General features: G+C 34.1%; 1 protein-coding gene across 2 annotated transcripts in view; it reads left to right on the top strand.

Annotated features, from left to right (window-relative positions):
- Positions 1-6,360: 6,360 nt before the first annotated feature.
- LOC111513515 (regulator of G-protein signaling 7) overlaps positions 6,361-23,747 on the top strand; it is a 162,339-nt gene continuing 144,952 nt past the window's right edge. For both annotated transcript variants that reach the window (XR_012464235.1, XM_074170165.1), the window contains exons 1-2: positions 6,361-6,544; positions 21,059-21,246. Coding sequence is in view for 1 of the 2 variants with exons in the window: in XM_074170165.1 (XP_074026266.1) it covers positions 21,193-21,246 (54 nt within the window). In the remaining variant the exon portion in view is untranslated. The remainder of the gene's footprint in view (positions 6,545-21,058; positions 21,247-23,747) is intronic.

Raw genomic sequence — 23,747 nt, 5'->3', positions numbered from 1 at the left:
AGATTTTGCGTTTACTCTTGTTGGAATTCTTAAACTAATATCGATTTTATAAGAGGAAAGCAACTATTCCAATAGTGTTAAATGGGTACTATCAACCATGAAATTGATATTAAAATCTCCACCAATAACTAGCGTTGTTGTTTCATTATTTATGATAGACAGAAGTCCATTAAATAATAAAAAAAAATCTTTAAAGTCGCCGTCAAGTGGTCTTTATAAAACAATATAAATTATGCTTCGAGTGATTAACTTCATTCCACAAACTTCTAAAGTACCCTCTCCACAAAAGTTGGGCAGGTTCAACTCACAAATGTTTTCGACAAGAGTGTTCCTTTTATACAGGCTGATTCACGGTGGATGGCACATTAGACGTTTTTGGTGAACCAGACAACGGATCACTTTGAAAATTTAATGGAGGGCATATTCGGACATTCTCTAGCCAACTAAAATATTTTCGACAATGCGGTGTTGCCGCTTCTATTAGAAAGCAGTAGCAACTTTGATTTTTCAAATGGAACACTCTGTATATAATATTATTTTTGGAATCTCCAACAATTGCCCGACAACTTTACTTGATATTTCTCTATACCTATCTGTTACCGTTTTCGAAATAAAAATTAATTTCAATTTTTTTCTTCGAAAATCATGACTTCTAAAAATGCCGATATCTTTTAGTTAAGAAGTAATATGATATCGAAATTTGGTTTGGAGTTAGGTGATACTTGGACACTTCCCACACGTCAGCCTAATCTCCGTTATTTCAATACAGGGTGGTAAAAAAATACAGTTTTTTCGTTTGCTTGAAAAAGTTGCTGAAATTTGATTATTTTGAATGGAACACCCTGTATATTATTGAAAATTCGGAAAGCTGCTGAAATTTGCTTTCTTTCTATGTATATCATACTATACCTAACTAGTCAAGTTTCGGACTTATGAACATTTATTTGTGAAAATGTCCCTTCAGAATGGTATTTCCATTCGGTGTTTGGTAAGCAGGCCATGATTACTATTTGACAGTAGCGTTGTGACATTCTCCTAATAATATCGACATTTTCGTCACTTCAGAAGTTGCAAATACCTTCAAAACGATGGAACAAAACTATTCAAACGAAGTTCTTATGAATTTGTTTATTATTTTTGGACAGTGTGACAAAATTATCAGCAGAACATGTAGAAAGTTCAATGAAATGTATCCGAATCTACCGCCAATGAACCTCAAGAAATTTATACGAATTCAGAACAATTTCAATATGTTTGGATAAACTTTAAAAAAGCACCAAGAAACTTGAAATTGGAAATATTGATATGAATAATTATAAAAAAGTAAAACAATCATGTGGAATATTTCAAAATATGTTCGAATCGCTGGCCGTTCACTTCCAAGCATTTTAAAATGCGGGTGTTGACTGCTTTCGTGGTGGCAGATCTGATTTCATTGGGATCCAAATCTTCAAATGTTTGGGCAATCCTTTCTAACAATTCATCTCTCGAACGCACGGGTATTTTGTAAACTTTTTCTTTAAACATTCCCCACAAATAAAAATCTAATGGATTCAGATCGGGTGATCTCGCTGGCCAATTCCATGGTCCCAAGCGCCTCATCCACCGATCGTCAAATAGTCTATCCAGTTCTGCGCTCACTTCTCTTGTGCAATGTGCAGGAGCTCCATCTAGTTGGTACCAACAGTTTCGATAATCTTCGAATGGCAGATTATCCACGAAACTGTCTACAGTATTCTCCAAAATATTCAGGTAGCTTCTGGATGTTAATGACTCCTCGTATATCACGTACCTCAATTTGTTGTCCATCAACATGCAGAAGACATTAAAACTGAATTTTTCTTGAAATCCGGCTTCTTTTGTGACGTGAGGATTTTCACTGGACCAATAATGACGATTTATTCTATTGAAAATCCCTTCTCTCGAAAATTTCGATTCATCAGTCCAAATAATTTTATTTAAAAAAAGTGGATCTTCTTGAATGCGTGTCAACAATATTTCACAAAATTCTACTCTCTGTTGAGGATCTTGAGGCTTCATTGCTTGAATTTTGGTGAATTTATAATCATGCATTTTATGTCTTCGCACTTCTTCTTCAGCACTTCTTATCGATGACTCGGGAAATGCGTGAAAATATGCTAAGACATTAATCTGGTTGTCTTCGAAAGTTACGGGTCGAGGCAAGTTTCTTGGTGCTTTTAAAGTTGATCCAAATGCATTGAAAGTGTTCTGAATTCGTATAAATTTCTTGAGGTTCATTGGCGGTAGATTCGGATACATTTCATTGCACTTTCTACATGTTCTGCTGATAATTTTGTCACACTGTCCAAAAATAATAAACAAATTCATAAGAACTTCGTTTGAATAGTTTTGTTCCATCGTTTTGAAGGTATTTGCAACTTCTGAAGTGACGAAAATGTCGATATTATTAGGAGAATGTCACAACGCTACTGTCAAATAGTAATCATGGCCTGCTTACCAAATACCGAATGGAAATACCATTCTGAAGGGACATTTTCACAAATAAATGTTCATAAGTCCGAAACTTGACTAGTTAGGTATAGATATGATATACATAGAAAGAAAGCAAATTTCAGCAGCTTTCCGAATTTTCAATAATATACAGGGTGTTCCATTTAAAATAATCAAATTTCAGCAACTTTTTCAAGCAAACGAAAAAACTGTATTTTTTTACCACCCTGTATTGAAGTAACGGAGATTAGGCTGACGTGTGGGAAGTGTCCAAGTATCACCTAACTCCAAACCAAATTTCGATATCATAGTACTTCTTAACTAAAAGATATCGGCATTTTTAGAAGTCATGATTTTCGAAGAAAAAAATTGAAATTAATTTTTATTTCGAAAACGGTAACAGATAGGTATAGAGTAATATCAAGAAAAGTTGTCGGGCAATTGTTGGAGATTCCAAAAATAATATTATATACAGAGTGTTCCATTTGAAAAATCAAAGTTGCTACTGCTTTCTAATAGAAGCGGCAACACCGCATTGTCGAAAATATTTTAGTTGGCTAGAGAATGTCCGAATATGCCCTCCATTAAATTTTCAAAGTGATCCGTTGTCTGGTTCACCAGAAACGTCTAATGTGCCATCCACCGTGAATCAGCCTGTATATAGCAACCCCCCCGCGTATCCTAGTGCTCCTAGAGTAGGAGAAACACAGATCAAAGTTTTTCAATTTGAAAATTTCCAATTGTTTAGCCAATGTTCCGTAATGAGCAGAAAATCACAAACTTTATCTCCATTAAATATCCCATCTATAAGTACAATTTTGTTGTTGATACATTGATTGTATTGATGAGTGAAACAAATAAACTTATTTTTGGAATTAGTTTTACGCCCACAGCTCCCTGTGTTAGAGCTAGGGACAAATGTTACGTAATTATTTACATTGTAATCATTATCATGCTCTGTATCACGTGATGTTTGGTAAATATTCAATACTCTGTTCTGGGAATCAGAACTTCGTCTAAAAAATAATTTGATGACTCAGTAGCAGAAGAATATACCGTTTCAGTGTTGGTTAATTCAGTTGATACTACAGTTTTCAAGACAATATTTTGCTGATTACGAGATATGCATTCAAGAACTCTCTTCATTTTCTCCAATAGTTCAAATTTACTGTTTTTTGTTTTTTGTCGGTATAAAATTGTATGGAGCAATTTCTATTAGCGCGCGTGAATGCCTTTATTCGATTGAAAATTAGTCTATTGATATTTTTGTCGTGGAAACTGTTGCATTTTGAGACAATAATCAGATTTGAAGACCTTCCAAGACTTGAAATATTCTTCAGAAACAAGTGTAAAGTTTTACTATTGCTTACGTTTTTTGTATTGAACATAAAGATGATTATATCTTCCTGACCATAACTGACCGTGTCATAGAATAAATTTTCTGTCAACGTACATAGTTCAATATTATTTTTTATTTTCACATTTATAGCATACGTGGATTTATCCAATATCTTGGTAATAACCTTGGGAAACCCTGTCGCGTACTGGTCTACACAAATGTACATTTTTTTGGGGGGATTGACATGATTCTGATCGGTGGAGTCTTCTTCCTCATTGCTGATGTTTCCGCCTAGTAGTGATTATTCCATCTGATTTTCATTATCAGTAATTTCATATTCCTCAGGTTCTTGGTCGTAGCAGCTGGTGGAAATATGTTCACATAATAAATTTGACTGTATGTTTGTTATAGATTGATTCCTTATCTGGACTATTTCATTCGAAAGCAGGAAATCAGTGGATGTTGACTGGGTTATTTGTTCCACATTGTTTTTTGTTTGTGTTCCAGTACAGTTGGTCATTTTTGCGACTTGGCTATTTTACCATTAGTAATTGGACCCCACTGATCATTTAACTAGAGTACCTTCATTCTGTAGGCTTCACTCTATCACTTAAAACAGTGTATTAGGCTTACGCTCCAATTTTCACAATTTCAAGCGATGTTAAGTCGCACATATCTAAGGCAAAACCTATGGCCAAGAACAGATCTAAAATTTTATAACCTGGTTATATTCATCGTATTACAATTATGCTAATTTTTACTACAATAATTCTGTTGGAACTACCCCAAGCCATGAAAAAGTCTGCAACACTATTCAGTTCCATTTCATCAGTTCGGACTTCCATTGTCTAATATAATATAAACTCTGGCCATTGAAGAAGCCCACAAGAAGTCCCCAGTCTGGTTGAGATACGTAGATGACACCTTCATGATATGGAATCATGGTAATGCAGAACTAGACACTTTCCTGAAGCACTTCAACAACGTAAGTCCTTCCATCACTTTCACAATGGAGAAGGAAGTCCACAACGAATGGCCTTTCTTAGTCGTATTGGTGAAGAGGATCGAAACTAAATGAGAAACATCTGTATATCGAAAACCCACTCACACAGGACAGTATCTGAACCAGAAATCCAACCACCATCAATCGACTGAGAGAGGAATCATCAAGACTCTACTAGACCATGCTTTCGGGCTCTGTGATACAAAGGAAGGTCTCGAAAAGAAACTAGGCATCATCGAAAATGTCCTTCAATGGAATGGTTACTCCAGAGTGATGGTAGAACAGGTTTTAGCTAGAAGACAGCAAGAGCTCCACAAGGAAGAGAAGCCGCCACAACTAATACTTGTATTTCCCTACATCAGAGGATTATCGGAAAGGATAAGCAGGATTGGGTCCAAGTTACAAAGTCAGGACCTGTTGCAGATCTGGGAACACTATCCGTAGCAGCCTGACGAAAACCAGGCTACCAAACGCGGACTGCGATTTCAAGAATTGCATTTACCGGATACCTTGCGAGTGCGGAGAATCATACATCGGTGAAACTAAGAGGCCATTGAAAGTTTGCATTGCTGAGTACAAGAAACACACACAGCGAGGAGAAACCAGCTAATCCGGAATAGCAGAGCATATTTCGACTCATCAACATAACATCAAGTGGGATCAAGCTGAAATCATCCACAAAGAGGAACAGTGGTTTAGGTGAAAATTCGAAGAAGCCGCGTATATGTTGTCCAACAACGCATTTAGTCGAGCTAGCGTAGAGATACGTAACATATGGAAACCTCTAATCAAGGGAAAACTACCAACTCTCGCCAAACGGTCATCTCCCGCTAAAACCAACGAAGTGGTGAGAGGGAAGAATGACGAATACCTATAAATAGTCAGATCTCGGAGGAATGAGTCTAGTTATAACTCGAAGACGATTGTTGTTTTTTGTTGATAATATTTTTCAATTTTATAATTTTCAGCTTTTATTAATATTTTAATTTTTTTTTTGGTTGTTGCTTGTATGTTATTTTTTTGTAATTTCAGTTTTCTGTTTAATAAAATTGTTATTTTCAGTGAATCTTTTTAATTTTTTTTTTGTCAGGGATTTCAAATCAATTTATATTATATTAGAAAATGGAAGTCCGAACTGATGAAATACACCACGAAACATTGTCAACTACCTTCAAACTATTCAGTTCCATTTGAGGTTCCTCTGGTGTTCAAACTCCTTCAGCTATTGATGTGACATCTAACGTGTATAGGAAGGTCATTGATGTGAAATAAAAAAATCAGTGATTTCGAGAGTATTAGCTTTCGTGGCTGTAGGGTTCAGCTAAACCGAGTCAATGAATAATTTGCTGTCTTTGTGTTGGATAATAGTTTCTGAAATCGATCTTTCCTATTGAATTCCACGTGTTCCCTGAGACATTTCCACTGCAATTTTCATTACAATACGTGTGTTTCAGATTGCCATTTCAGGATCAATAATTTCACGTAGTCCTGGGAAATTGTTGCGTGCGCAGCATAGTCCTCAGTTCGACCGCCATTAACAGACCAGAAATCGAAGTGAAAAGTCGTCTCGCGTTCTGACAGACCGCATACGCTCTGCATGCGGGAAACGAGATTCCGCTATTTTCCCTCTTAGATTCGGTCATTAACAATTCTGGTGGTGCAATACCACTTTCACGGTGTATGGTGTAATAAATAGTGGCCTCGGATGATTTCACACGCGCGTTTAGGTGGTAAGTACCTACCTAAATCTTTGCAAAGAGCTCCCGAAAATTTCCCAAAGTCATGCGTCGTGATAGGAACAAATGATCAATCCAAGGTTAACTCAGAAATGCCTTTGGGCCTTTGTCTATGGCTAACTGGATGTTTTTGAACAGACTTTCCGGGCACAAATGGCTACTTGCGTTCTTGGTGGAAAGTGAAGGCCCTTGTGTGAAATACCTCTCTTATCTGTTAATTGACTTTCGAACATTCTATATTATCTCATCGACAAATACTTAGATCATTAACGACATCAACAACTGATTATTTCATCTGATGTTCTGTTTGCTTTATTGAAATGACACATTTTTCAATGTCGTACTACATTATCGCAAAATGGGACAATGGAAAATGTTCCGAATCATTTTTTTGTACTCAGTTTGACAATAGTTTCATGGAAATTCAACGAAGGATGATATTATATGACTGTTGGAAAACGAGAATCGCCAATACGAACGAAAGACGGAATTATGTATCCCACTATCGACTTTTTGAAAAATTGCTTGTAGTTGACAGGAAGACTAAGTATCTAATATAATTTCAAAAAGGGCATCGAAGACATCTGGAAATTATATATTCCGTTCTTCATGAAAATCTTTTAAGAGTAGTGTTTCGTTATACTTATTTTATACTTGAGCTTTTAAACAAAATTTTTACTTCTGATACATTTTCATGAACAACGGAATATAATTCCCAGATGTTTTTGATGCTGTTTCAGCTACAAACAATTCTGCAAAAAATCGATAGTAAGATATATACTTTTGTCTTTCGTTCGTATTGGCGATGCTTGTTTTTAAACCGTCTATTATATCTATTATATCATATATATATATATATATATATATATATATATATATATATATATATATATATATATATATATATATATATATATATATATGTCAAACCTATTAATTGAAGAAGATATATCAATTACTATTCCTTTCATAAAAAATCTGCTAAAATTAATTTAATACTCTGTTTGAAAAAAATAATAGAAAAATTAGTACACCCTTCCCTCAAGCAAAAAATCTCAGACTTCTTAGAGACATATTAATCGAAAATTCTTATCCCAGAAAACTTCTTGATAAAATAATTTTCAATACTGGCAGTAACACAAATTCCGATGTAATTAACAGAAATGTATGTAATGATAGTTCACCTATCAATATTTCTTATAAATCTATACCTAACCTTGGAAATTTATCTTCAAATATCATAAAACTTTTTCATAATGAACAAAATATCAAAATATGCCAAAAAAATATTGAAACTATAAAGAATTTTAATACTAAATTGAAAGATAAAACGGATACTACAAAAAAGTCAAATGTGATTTATAACATTCCTTGTAACAATTGTAACTCGAATTGTATTGGAATAACATCTAGAATTCTTAATGATAGAGTAACTTCACATAAAGTTGATATAAAGCTTAATAAGAAATCATGTGCATTAGCACAACTCCCTATAGAAATAGGACATAAACCAAATTACTCCAATATCAAAATTTTATATACAGAAAAAAATATTTCCAAACGCCTTGTGCGGAATCATTGACGGTTATTTGATAGGACCTCATTTTTTCGAAGGAATTCTCAATGGGGAGAGGTACTTGGTTTTTCTACAACATGTGTTGCCGAATCTCTTGGAGAATGTACCAATACAAACTAGACTGAATATGTGGTTTCAACAAGATGGGGCATCTCCACATAATGATAGAATAGTTACCCAATATTTGGATGATACTTTTAATGAGAAATTGATTGGCCAGCTCGAAGTCCAGATATTACTCCACTAGATTTCTTCTTGTGGGATATATCAAAGACTTAGTTTATATGCGATGTCCACAAAATGTACAGAATGGAAAAAATAGTATCACAAATGTTTGTGCTTACATAACGCGAGAGACGCTTTTAGCTGTCACGAATCGGGAATTACTATAAAGATGCAAATTGTGTATTCTAGTTCGAACACTTACTAAAATGATTCTTGTTACCACTACTTGATTTCCTTACCATCATGTTGGTCGTGTTATGGTCAAAGTAACATATTTTTTGGTAATTTGAAACATTTATTTCAATTTGTACAGAAATACCCAACTAGATAAAATTGAACAGACAATGGAATCATAACTGATGGATTCATTTTATTAAACTCATATTATTGCATTCATTTTGACTTATTCATGGCCGCCTTTATAATATACAAAAAAATTGCCTTTTTTCGTCATTATTCAAGTATTCAAGGAAAACTACAAGAGTGCTATATGGCTGAATTCAGAATTTAATGCAGAATCCAAAAACGAATCAGAAAATCTAGGTTACTATTCAAAAAAATTGGCGTCAGTGTCGCGACGCCCTAATGGTTGAAGGCTATTGCTGGATATCTTCGCAAGTAAGAGGACCCTTTGACATCAAAGTCATCTGCCTTCACGAAATATGGATATTCTATCTCATTTTTCAGATATTCGTTCGATGAGTTTATATGGGACACCCTAATATATATATATATATATATATATATATATATATATATATATATATATATATATATATATCCAACTATCAATAGAGCTTCCGTACATTTACAATTTTCTATCAATCGGGCGTCCGGTTTCAATGAGGCGTCCATATATGGACGCCGAATTGTTTCACCATGCCAGGCAGTTCAGAGGTTCCCTATCTTCCATCTGACAAAATTTCAGATGGGCGCCTATTTATCAATTTCATTGTCAAAATTATATGTATTGGCGTATATTCTAGTTGAGTCTTTTTTATTTTGGTGGCGCTCGGGAGGTACGCGTATACTTGTGCCGTATATTTTTCATACATGTGAGCGATTATGAGGCGTCCATATAACTGACAACAATGCAATAGTTTTTGCGAGAGGGAAGTCTCAATGATTTGTTAGAAATATCGTTGATTTGGTATGTTTGTAGGTCGGCGCCGGTTTCATACACAGGGTGACAATTTGAAAACTTACAAGGTCTATCTCTGAGCAACCAAATAAAATATAAGAAATCGCTGAAAACAACTTTCATAATACAAAGGGAGAAACAAATGATGTGATGACTAACTTGTTTTTTCTCTCACACCCTTGCCCCCAGCCACCACAACTTCATATTTTTGAAAGGCAACCACCTACTTGTGATACATTATCTGAAAGCTCTTAAGATATGCTCTTCAATGGTACTCTTCAAAGCTACATTCGATGCAGTAAGTTTTGGTTCATCAAATAAAAGAATTCATTCAGAATAAATTTTATTTTCTATTATTAATTTAGTAAATTTTCAAAAACATGATTTTTACCATCGTAGCATTAATATTAAGACTTGAATATTTTACGCCTCTTCTTTTTTTTTATTCGTCTCGATAATAGATAGGGATAGATAGGGAAGGAGAGTGGCACCTTGTTTTAGAGGTCTTTCGAATACCTTTACTACTCTGTCAACAGAAAATTTTTGTGACGATTAGTTTTCGAGATAATTTGAAGTTTTGAAGGTATTTGCATTGAGTTTAACTCTTTTTAAAATAAATCAAATTGTTTTTAAGGTGCAAGTTACGTTCAGAACTCTCATAAAAAAAATAAATTTTTGCTTTTTATGACAACCTGCTAATACGTGTCCATTTGATGTCGAATTATTTGTTTATTACGAGGAGATTTCTCCGGGGGATGGGGTTGGTTACCACCATTACATTTTAGGTAAATTGAGTGGCACCTACTTATGAAGGTTGAATTGCCTCTTCAAGAAGTTGTTAATAAGAATCACCGGCTGAATTTCCATCAATGAAAAATGAACCTATAATATGATTGCCTAATATTCCGGCCCAGATATTCAACTTTTGGGGATGTTGGGTATGTATTTCTGCGTATTGTCTTGGGTTTTCATCCGACCAATAACGGCAATTGTAACGGTTCACGCAACCATTTGAATAAAATGAGCTTTCGTCCGAATAACAGATGTTATAAAGCAGTTCGGGATTTTGCATTAATATTTCACTCATGCCCTCACAAAACTCCTGTCTTCGGTCAAAATCATCCTCATTGAGTTCACGAACAAGTTTAATTTTGTAAGGATGGTATTTGTGGTTTTTAAGGATTCTCCATGCGATCATATGGCTTATTCCTGCCATTGCGGATAAACCTCTGGTACTTAACCTGGGATTGGCGATGACTTGACCAAACACTACAATCGCATTATCGTCATTCACTACCCTTCTCTGAACATCACTTTTTTCATTTAAAACCGAACCTGTCTCCCTGAATTTTGTGACCAAATCCAGAACGTGATTTCTGCTTAGGTGTTTACCAGGTTTTTGCTCGTTAAATAAAATTGATGTTTTATTAGCATTTTGGTCGTTGCCAAAAAATGAAGCAATAACTGAAACCCTTTCGGCAGTAGTGAAAGAAATGTTTAAACAAATAACAATACACGACCCGTTTCAACAAAACAATCGAACGTTGTTATTTAACAAAAAATTGATAAGAAGAACTGCTTAAATTTTTTTTTATTTAGGCATACAAGTTACCGAGTGGTCTGTCTAATGTATTATCAACATGGCAATTTTAACTTCAAATTATCTCGAAAACTAATCGTTACAAAAATTTTCTTTTAACAGAGTTGTGAAGGTATTCGAAAGACCTTTAAAACAAGGTGCCACTCGACCTACTTTCCCCATCTAAATAAAGGTCGTCGGACGCACCTCTCTGAGGGGGTGCGTACTACAAAAAATCTGATTAGTCTGAAAGGTGTCCCCCTTCAATTAGAAATCGACGTGTCCGAGCTTTTTTGAAAATCTTACTTTTTATATTCAAAAACGGCTCTGTTAGGTTTTCGTTGTTACACACTGTATATAGAAGAAAATGTAAATGGCGAAATGTATGATCACATGCTAGAAAGATCTATCGAACCTCGGATAGTTCATGAATTAGAGAATCACAGAGACATACACGGCAATTTATCTTTGAAAGAAAATGTATTACATTTTCAACAGAATGGGGAACCTTATTATTTTGTAGTTCCAGTTATTCAATGGTTAGATAATAATTATGCTGATCAATGTATTGGAAGAAGAGATTCTACTGAATGGCCTCTCACATCCCTGGACCTATCTCCTCTAGAATTTTCCTCTGGGCCACTTACTTAAAATAGGTTGTTTTAAAGACGACGCAATCTGATTCAATAAAGCCACTGAAGGAAAGAATAATCCAAGAATGCTGAGCTATTTTCAGAGAAACATTTGCCAATGTTTCGGAATGACTTTCGGAAATGAAAATTGCGAAAGTTATAAACAATTTAGTGAAAAATAAAAAATGGGTCCAGTTTTTTGGAAATATCTCAAAAACTAATTGGAATTTTCAAAATCGAAAAAAAAAAATTCGAAAAGAGGAAGAAATTTCCTATCGAAAAGTCCTGACTACCGGAACTGTAGGACCAATATTTATAATTTTCCCGGAGCTCTGAAATAGAGCTCTAAATCGGGTGTTTAGCCGCGTGTAGGCCGTGCGTGTTTAGGTTAATTTTACAAAAAAAAATTTATAGCATATAAAATATATAAATTGAGGAATGAAAAAATTCAGTCATATACTCAAAAGATAAATTAACAGTAATCTGTCGGTGAAAAATTTTTAATGCAATTATTAGATTTATTATGCTATTGTTAATTAACAATTTTTTATCACTCGATTATCATTATTGCAAGTGTGATATTTTTCAAACTAAAAGTGTGGAATTTTTTTCCTTCCATAGAGTTATGATTATAACGGTTAGGAATTGATTTACTTCCAAAATATTGAAAAATTATTATTTTTCAGTTATTTATTAACCATTTACTGCATTTTTGAATTAAAAAGTTTATTAAATAATCGAAGAACAATTTTTTTTTGATTATTATTATTAGTATATTTTTTTTTCAAATCAGAAGCTACATAAAAATATTTTTTTCATCACCTATTGTTTAAAAATTTGTTATAAACAAATGCGTTTATAACATATTTGAATTTATTTTGGATCCTAATCTTTAATAAAAATTATGATTAAAAAAAAATAGCGTTTCTTGAAAAATTGTGTGCAATGCAAAAAACCGCATTTGTTAATTTACAATTTTTTTACCACTAATTGTCAATATTTCAAAAAAAAAAATTTGTAAAAAATTAGAATAATTCGAATGAATAATTTTATAAAAAAAATCAAACTTCAGCTGAATATATTCTTTTATTAATGGAGAAAAAATGAGTCTAGCGATTTTTCATTGTATCTCCATTAGTTTAATGAATATAATAATTTAAATGATGAAAAAATAGATTGATTATAGAGCGCCAAAATTTATAAAATTCGATAAAAAATTAAAAAAATTAAAAAAAAATACAGGGTTGTTTTTCATTCATTAATTGCAACAAGAACAAAAATGAAATGAAAAAATTCATTTGTTTATTACAAATTGTTTATTTATAAGACAATGAAAAATTTTAAAAATTTTAATTTTTTTGTGTTCCAAATAATTGAAAACATTTAAAAACATTTAAAAAAAAATTGTCAACTAGTGGTGAAAATAAAAATATTAACAATAGCGTAATAAATCGAATAATTGCAATAAACATTTTCACCGACAGATTATTGTTAATTTAGCATTTGAGTATCTGCCTGAATTCTTTCATTCCTTGATTTATAAATTTTATATGCCAAATTTTTTTTTTGTAAAAACGGCCCAAACAGGCACGGTTCACGGGGGCCAAACATCCGATTACGATCTCATTTTCAGGGCTTCGGGAAAATTATAAATATTGGTCATACAGTTCCGGGAGTTAAGACTTTATTATAGAAAATTTCTTCCTATTTTCGAATTTGAAAATCTCAATTAGTTTTGAAATAACTAAACCCGTTTTTTATTTTTCACTAAATTGTTTATAACTTTTGCTATTTTCATTTCCGAAAGTTGTCCGTTCCCAAAACTTTCTAGACGCTATTCCGAATCGAATGACACCTCAACCATAATTTTCGGAGACTGCTGAAGAAGAAAAAAGCACTTCTTGATCAGACTAGTCAAGTTCGAACATAGCTGAACAATCTTACAACAGCTACAGATTGGGGATGAGAAAAAATTGAGACTCTCTTTTTGTCCATGAAAACACCAGAATCATTGGCAGGTTTAGAATTACTGAAACTAGTTCATTGTAGTTGCATAGTAAGTATCTAACTGCAGTAAAACTTAAAGCAGTAGAAAAACAGTGATGAGTGCATCCGATGTTGTTGGGATGATGACAATTTCAACTTCGAGTACGGCATGATTGTTGATCAACAAAATACTAACCATCCATTATATCGAAAACTGATTCAGGCATTCTACGTATCAAACTCAGATACTAACTCTGACGGTTAAGAATGCGTTAATAATAAATTGTTTTGGTAATAAATGATAAAATTAATTATGGAAAATGTTTCTGTCAATTTGTAGAGAAATGTCAATTATGATTTTCAAAATAGAAAACATTCTCCGAATAATCATTTGAACATTCGAGATATATAAAAAAAGTTCATAAACAATTAAAAATCGTATTTTTTTCTGAATATCATATTATGAAGATAAAAATTTTTTGAATTCCCATACGGTCATACACAATTTATAAACAAATTGCGCTAAAACAGTTTGTTCAACTTACCGAATGTCTTTATTTGATACAGAAACAGGATATAATGATAAATATATAGAAAAATTAAAACAATATGTTATGTTACTAAAAAAAATCATAATGAACAAAATATAATGTTTTTGAACTTTTATAATGTGATCTTGTGGAGCACATTGATAAAAAGAGATTCACGTTCATTACAAGACCAAACACGACTATGATACGATATTTCATCATGGAATCCTAGTGCCTATCTTCCGGCTCCATCATCAGATCAGCTCCAGAGTACCTACCATATTGTCATCAAAATCACATAAAACTGCCAATTTTCATAACGCTACGATCTTTAAAAGATGGTTAAATTAGTTTTCTTAGATTTGACTACATAGTTACATACATACATACAGGTCGACCTAATAAAAGCGTATTAAAAACGAAAAACTCTAGAAAAAATTAAAAAATATTTAGGTCAGTCCTTAAAGAAATATTGAAAAATGCATGACTCGAAAAATCGTATACCATACACGGAAATGAATCTTGACAGGTCTTGATGCCTTCTAGATGGCTATCCTGTGTAGTGTGTATCAGCCAAATGGAATAAATATGACACTGAGTAAATATGACTGTGCTCAACAAAACACTCAGGCACGTCCAATTTTCAACAACCAAATTTTTCAATGCTCAATAACTCAGTTAACGGGAACAACAACTCGACCACGAACTCGGGCTTTGCAACCGTTACCACATCGCCTCTGATAATGTATACCGCAGTAGTAGACGAAACGTCAGGCATAAAAACCTGCAAACCACGCAAACGCTGAAAACATATTTTACACTGTCATCTACGGCCGTGAATATTTACATTCTTTGGTAATTCATATTATTTATCCTATCGTCTGTCATTTTGGCGTCTTCAACTAGTTTGAATACTTTGAATTCTTGCTGTTTTCTAATGGAAATATACAATGAACTTTTTGTAATTAAAGTTGAACTTTCAATAATCACACCATGCATGTGTCGGTTTCACTTCTCCTATCATTATATTCGGCTCGCTTAAATATCATACAGTGTTAAAATGGAAATATGCCAACCAAGACAAAAATTATCGAATGATATTGAAAATTTCGTTATGGAATAAACTTTTCATGATCAGTCAATATCACTTGGTACCTATGTAAAAATGAAATACATACCGGCTACCTGAAATCCATACGCAATTTGTCGTTGGCACAACGCTTGTTGAAAAACAGATGTGAAGAAATTAAAACCCACTTGCTGCCTACATTTAATGCGGTAAATATTGGCAACGTTGTAAGGATTCCCAATAATCTATTTCATGTATGAAAATATACTTATTGGACTCCCTATTATCAATCAGATGTCTGATGATGGTGTATACTGAGGAGTTCTTATGAATGTTTGACGGACGGACGCTCTACTATCGAATCAATAGTGAACTCAATTTTTTTATGGTGGTAAAAATGTCATGCCAGCCTACAGAAATCAGTTTTCTAGTACTTACCATGAAATATATTCGGTAAATTCTTCAAATTATGATGGACGCCCTATCAGCGCATTCAATGTATGGATGCCATATTGATATCGGGATGTATATATATATATATATATATATATATATATATATATATATATATATATATATAAATCAAAAATGAAAAAATTCGTGGATACAACACTCCAAATAGAGGGGCAAACCGCGGACACGTGTTTCTGGCTATTGGCCTCATCAGCGCGGTGCAGTCAAGTGTAAAGATGGGCAACACTTGTTTGCCGAAAGCAGGAAACAACACAAACGCACGGAGTCAACAACAGGAGCCAACCGCACATTTGTGGTTCCAGTTAGAAGACCTAGAATTCCCAGGCTACATCTAACACGACCACGCAGGTAGCTATAGCTGCCTACGTGGTCGTGTTAGATGTAGCCTGGGAATTCTAGGTCTTCTAACTGGAACCACAAATGTGCGGTATATAATCGTATACATGTTAACTTTTACGTCAATTTATATCTTAAATTTATTGTTTTTCACTCATTTTTACTGCCCTGAAGAAGCTTCCCATTAGAAGCGAAAGCTTGGCAAAGTGAAGCAGAGTTTGATTTTTAATTTTTTGACTGAGAGACCCTGTTAATTCATTTTATCATATATATATATATATATATATATATATATATATATATATATATATATATATATATATATATATATATATATATATATATATATATATATATATATATATATATATATATATATTTATTGTTGAGAATGTTATTACGAATCGGAGAGGGTGTTCCATTTAAAAAAATATCATTATATGGAATATCGTGAAAACGCGACCGTAAGTTTTTTTTGTTTTCGCCATCAAGGCCATTTCTGCTACCGCAGTTGCCCGGTTGATTGGTCAAACCACCAACACTGCATTAACGCAGTTATTTTCATCAAGTGTTTTTTTTTGTTTATTCACAATTTGTCTTCAATCGAGAACTGCTTGCCCGGTACTAACGATTTCCAATAGACTGAAACAGCTGTCTACCGGTGGCTCTTGAAAATTGAAATCAATATAGGAATGATTTCATGAAATCATTTTCCAGTAGCTGGACTGCATTAACTTTTCTTGATTTCATATCATTTCTAGAAACATGTGGATTAGTTTTTTAATGACATTCCAGATTAGGTTCCCAAATGTCTGCTACCGCAGTACACATATATATATACTCGTAGGTACACATAACTCAATAGATTCGGAAATATGACGTGTACCACTTTTTTTCTGAACATTCTGACATTGAATAAAAACAGTTTTGAACTAAAAATGATTTCAGATCTTTCTTGAATTTGTTGAGGCTTATCTGAGTTTTGACACAAAAAGGTAGATAACTGAAAAACTTTGATCCAGCATATGAATATTTTTTACAGATAAACTAAGTTTTATGTTGTTTGAGCCTCAATAATTCACCTTTTCTTGTTGGATAACTGTACCATTGCGAAGTCGTTACGATGCTATTTTCATTTTTCTTCACCCATATTAGACAATGGTATAAGTAAAGAGCCGGAACTTTTGGAGACAAAATACAAGCACTGCAGGAAAATCCTTGAAGCGCTCTAAGAGCGGTGCCTGTGCAAAAGTAGCGATTCACGTTGGATTTGAATCGCTGGAGATTAAATCCTGTGATGTGGAATCGATGTCAGCTGGTTGTTCTCAAATGCTGCATTTTATTCTTGGTGGCAGCAAATATATATTAGCAAAAGCAATTTCATTTTATAACAGTTATATTAGTTTTTTTGAATTGTAGTTAATATACCATACTATAAAATAGTTGGGAAATTATCATTGAAGTGACAATATGGTAATGAAAATAAAATAGTATCTGAAAGCATTCCAATAAAATAATTTCATTGAAGCTACAAGGAAGCTACAAGTTATAAAATAAGCTTGAAATCGTTTCATAACTATCATAAAAATCTCGCAGAAAGGTGTTATGAAACTGGTACATAACAATTTACTTTTATAGGAAAATAAGTTTCATAAGTTAGTTGCAAAAACATTTCTGTGATAATTTCCTGACTATTTTATAATGGTTTTTTAATTTTATTTCATAAATGTTTCTATGACAAACTTATAAAACACTTTTATTGCCTACAACTGTATTGTGTTCACCGATCATCTAATATAATCAATTAGCATTTTGGAGGTAATTATAAAATACTAATAAAATAAAACTGTTGCACCACCATGGAATTATAAAATAACTTTGCTGGTTGGGTATGCTATCGTGGACTTTCATTCAGAACTATTTAAGGTAAAAAATCTCACGGTACATTATCGTCATGTAAATCCAACGGTATAGGCAGCGCACGCCAAAACAGCTCTCAGGCTAGGGCCGCACTGCAGGAAGTTTGGTAGGATGGTGGATGGTAGATAGCTTGCCTGGCGAGCATTCTGATATTTATAAACGTGAGTAACAGAACGACGCTCGCCGCAGTGGCCCCCACTACCATCTAACCACCAGAAACCATCCGAAGGTAGGCGTCTATCCAACCTAATCAGTCTTGTTTGATATTACAGCCGGGTAGCCTAGCTAAGGAGGAAAGCGTAATAAGTTCTGTATACAAAAGAAGGGCAATTTGGGACCCAGCAGACCAATAAGGAAAAATTCAAAAATTTTGACGACACTGCTGATATAGCTTCTCTGAAGTTTTTTGCAATTTGCATTCAGTCAACTTCAAAAATAGATCGAATGCCTCAACTGACATCCTTAAATACAAATAAAATTTGTCAGGATGTTGTAATTTTTTTGTGGACTCTCACGAATTCTCCGTCCTGTTGACGCCTCAAATTGTAAGTATGCACCAACGGTGTTTTTATAACACTATTCGCCACTATAATTCTCGAATATGAACTTGGTACAAATTTTTTCTAAACTTTAGAGAGAGGCATGATGGTTCCTTTTCCGCTGTCAGTTGGATAATGGCTCCATTTCACTGCGTCCAAGATGCATCGCCCCTCCACCATCCACCTTTACCATCCACCCTCCAAGCGACCATCCTGCATCCTGCGTCCTGCAGTGCAGCCCCGGGTTCAGGGAGCAAAAATTTTTCCGACTTTCTTATTACTTGTCGTTTTATTATTACCAAAATTACATAAAACCTTTGTGAGTGTAGCCTATACAGAGTGGTCCAAAGAAAAGTATGCACCTTGCTTTTCTCCTTTTTTTGTAACTTAACGCAAAAATGCTCGGACAGGTCAATTTTGCTTTTGAGGGGGACACACTTTAGATGTATTTTTCTACCTGTGTCTTCAACTCCCTAGCGAGGGTGAGTAACAACCCTAAAATTTGAAATGGAAAGTGGGGTCGAGTGATACATCATTTGAAAGGGCACAAAATTATCTTTCCTATGATATATAATTTGTTGTATTTCGCTCAAACATGTAGGTATTATGAAGAAAAACAACTACAACCCAGTAGTTTGGAATGTGTCATTGACTTAGTAGAATCCTACTTCAGCAAGTGCTGAAAATGTGACCATTTGCTTCCATACAATAATACAGAGTTTGTTCAAATCTATTCCTAACATTCTGTAGCATATCAGGTGTTATACTTCTGCACTCTGCTGTAATTCGTTGGCGAAGATCTTCTATGGACTCGGGCTGCGTAGAAAAACATTTATTTTTCAAGTGTCCCCAAAGGAAAAAGTCTAAAGGCGATAAATCAGTTGACCTGGCAGGCCATTCGATGGGGCCTCTCCTTCCAATCCACCGTCCAGGAAACCGGTCATCTAAAAACTCTCTTATCGTAGCAACATAGTGAGGAGGTGCTCCATCTTGCTGGAAATGAAGCCGATCATCATTATGATTTTGGTCATTTTCAATTATTTCTGTTATGAGAGGATCAATTGTATCTACAAGCATGTTCAGGTAGACCTCACCAGTTGAATTCCCAGGAATGAAAAGTGGCATATTAGGACTACCTAATATGCCACACCAGATATTGATTTTTTGAGGGTACTGGGTATGGACCTCTCGAACCAGTAACGGCAATTATGCCTATTCACAGCTCCATTCAAAGAAATGTACTCTCATCGGAAAAGCACGTGTTGAATGATAGGTGCGGATCATCAATTAGTAGCTGGCTCAGTTGTTCACAAAATTGCAGCCTTCGATCAGGATCATCTTCATTGAGTTCCTGTACTAATTTAATTTTGTACGGATTAAATTTATAGGCTTTTAATATCCGTATTGTGGACGATCGGGAGACACCTGAGGCTGCAGCATGCTGACGGGTACTTTGAGTATGATCCAATTCAACATGTCCCAAAACAGCGACTTCTACTGCTTCATTTCTGATCGGTTTCCGTGGCTGGTGTTTCACATTACAGACAGATCCGGTATCTACAAACTTTTGGACTAACTTGACAACGTACGAATCATTCACATTTTTCCCGGGATGACTGTTATTAAAGAGGCGAGCAGTAAGTCTAGCACAACTATTATGTTGATAATAAAGTTTAACAATTTCAACTCGTTCAGGAATGGAATAAACGATTTTTACAGTAAAGTTGAAATAATTTCAAAAGCAACCGAACTGAATCAATGAACGTTTGCCTAAATTTTTTTTGTACACTTATCTGCTGTTGTTATTTGAATCAAAAAACGCACGAGAGGAATTGAGGAATGTAGGAGTGATAAAAATGCCGTTTTTTTTCGGATTTCTATCAACACCAAAAATATCGAGTGAATGTTCTTGCTTTTTTTATAACTATTCAAGTAAATACAACAAATTAGGTATCATTGGAAAGAGAATTTTGTGCCCTTCCAAATGATATATCACTCGACCCCACTTTCTATTTAAAATTTTAGGGTTGTTACTCACTCACTCACTCACTTGTTGAAGGCACAGGTAGAAAAATACATCTAAAATGTGTCCCCCTGAAAAGCAAAATTGACCTGTCCGAGCATTTTTGCGTTAAGTTACAAAAAAAGGAGAAAAGCAAGGTGCATACTTTTCGTTGGACCACTCGATATGTTATTCTGATGTATAGCTGTATCTATTTGAAGTTTCATCTAAATCCGTTCAGTCGTTTAGGCGTGAAAGAGCCACAAACATACATTCATTCAGAGTTGCTGGAGTTGACGAAACGGTAATGGTTGTCCTCTGTTCATGAATAATAAAGAGATCGTGAAGATAATTATTGATTGTAACATGTAAATTCGTAGAGAAGTAACAAGTAACCTACCCACTAGCGAGTTGACAAAAAATTCAGATCTTGACAATTCATATTACATTTTGAATCTTATCTATGATCATGAATCTGATTTTAATTTATTTGTTTCAGTTGTTGGTTGTATGTGGGGGTGAGTGTGGGCGTTATGGGGCGGGGGCAGAGCTCGCCCATGGAGCTCGGCTAGAGGCGTGCGCCCCTGTCCGGCTGCCCGGCCCCCCCTCTGCCGCCCTCACCCCGGCCCACACATGGAGCCGGACCACCGGGATCACCGATGCCACAGGCCATGTGCCTTCGACAAAGTAAGTTGCAATTGGAATTTATTGATAGTCTAGTTGATCGAAAGGAAAAGTACAATCATAGTTCGTGATAAATTCTACCCGTCAATAGGCCTTTTCATCACAATTTTTTTTGAGCGCATGCGTCAGTATCGGCCATCTTCTCATCTCATCTCATCGTACTGTTTTTTGTAAACAACCATGTTAAAGAGCCCGCAGCTCATGTTTTAAAAATTATAATATAAATTGAAGTTTATTAATTGTAAAAAAAGTGAAAAAAAAGTAGTACGTCAAAATAATGAGAAAAAATTATGATTATGTTATCTGTACGAAAAGGAACAACAAAACGGTGTTGTTATGAAGTATGTGAAAGTGATACACGATATTATTCATTCAAAACCGACACATACTATCTTATAAATTTTCTAAAGCATTGCGGCGTTGCCATTTCCATCAAAAAGTCCTACCAACTTTATTTTTTTAAATAGAACACCACGTATATTAATACATTTTTGGAATCGCTTTGGTATTTTAATACTTTTTTGTTGATAATGTCCTATACCTATCTGTATCTGTTTTCGAGATAAAAAATAAATTGTGCTAAATATGGTCCAAAACATAGCCTGAATTGAAATTAAGTACATCACTACTCTCAATTCATGAAAAGTTGATATTTTGACGATAGTTTGGACAAACTCGAAATATTCAAATAACACCAAGAACTCCATATCATACAGGGCCTGTTAAAATTACTATTATTTCCATTGTACATAAAAGTAGTCAAAAGTTCATTTTTTCAAATGCAACCCCCTGTATATTACTCGGTAAATTGAAAGATGGTAAAAAATGCTTCAAGATGATATATCATGTCCCTATACCTAAATCGTCAAGTTTTCTTAATAAAGCCATTTTTGTAGAAAAATAGTTATCCACGTTTTACCTACAAGTGTTGAAAGTGGCATTTTATTTTGTGAGTGGAGATTATTGCAAAACGAGCGTCAGCAAGTGGAGCAAACTCACGAGCAAAATAAAATCACTTTTAACAAATGTATCATACAAATTTTTTTGTATAACGTTACTACTGATACAGGACGACTGTAACCGATTTTCTTGAAAATTTTCCTTTAGATGAATATAGGAATCCGTGGTTTCAACTAGACGGAGCGGCAGCTCATTCCACCCAGGAAGTTTCCAGGAAACTTGACGAACTCTTCGACGATCGTTGGTTTAGGCGTTTAGGGCTGTGGGATTGGCCACCGAGATCATCCGATCTCACGCCACTTGACTATTTTTATGGGGTGTTTCAAAAGAAAGGGTATACAGAACTCCAGTGCCTACCAAAGAAGAATTGCGACGGCGAATAGTGCGGAGTATTGAAGATCTGGATCCTCAGGAAATTGAAAAATCAACCACAAGTCGCGTACAAAAAAACATTTTAAAGTGTTTAGAATGTAATGGACAACATTTTCAGCATTTATTGTGAAAATGTGATATTTTGTTTACAATTTTGTTATTTTGAATCATCCTATTCTGTTATTGTCTGTACTTTCACATGTTTTAGCCCAAAAAATCTTACTTTTCACCTAGAAATGACTGATTTTTGGTACAGTTGTTCCCTGAAAACTTTGAGCCATAGTTAAGGAAATTATTTTGTAACTTTACAAACTTCCTCTCGTTCATTGGTGCTTATTCAGGATACATTTGGTTGAATTTTTTACACGTTCTGACAATGATTTGATCACTTTGTTTATGTGTATAATAAATAATTTCATAAGAACTTCGTTTGAATAATCGATATTTGCATTCATTTTGGAAGATGATTCGAAACACCGTCGATAACTCTTTGTGAATTACTAAAAGTAACCGAACTGCTAAAAGCTTGATAATTCCACTGCTACCTAAATCCAAATTTAAAAAAAATTATTGTTTCTAGAAGAAGCGACTTTATTGAGAAAACTTGACGATTTAGGTATAGGGACATGATATATCATCTTGAAGAATAGAATCAAACTATCATCGAAATATCAATTTTTCATGAATTGAGAGTACTGATGTTCTTAATTTCAATTAAGGCTATGTTTTGGACCATATTTAGCACAATTTATTTTTTATCTCGAAAACAGGTAGAGATAGGTATAGGACATTATCAACAAAAAAGTATTAAAATACCAGAACGATTCCAAAAATGTATTAATATATGGGGTGTTCCATTGAAAAAAATAAAGATGCTAGGACTTTTTGATAGAAGTGGCAACGCCGCAATGCTGAAAATATTTTAGATCGATAGAACAGGTAAGGAAATGTGAGAGGTGGAATTTTCAGAAAAATCATGCTTTGCGTTTTCCAGAAACGTCTAACCTACCATCGACCGTGAGTCACGCTGTATACGTTTAATTTCATAAGAAATACATCTTGTCGGCAAACATTTTTCTGTTAAAATGTAATGTATAACTATAAATATAATATTAATGAAAAAATTTATGTTCATATAAAGAGTGGCCACTTTTCAAGGGGATTGTATTGAT

Source organism: Leptinotarsa decemlineata, unplaced genomic scaffold, assembly GCF_025532065.1.
Source record: "Leptinotarsa decemlineata unplaced genomic scaffold, Ldec_3_MD MMD2_P_RNA_scaffold_7, whole genome shotgun sequence".
In the NCBI taxonomy this organism is placed as follows: Eukaryota; Metazoa; Arthropoda; class Insecta; order Coleoptera; family Chrysomelidae; genus Leptinotarsa; species Leptinotarsa decemlineata.
Note: the sequence above shows the minus strand (reverse complement) of the source record. Positions and strands in the feature narration are given on the sequence as shown.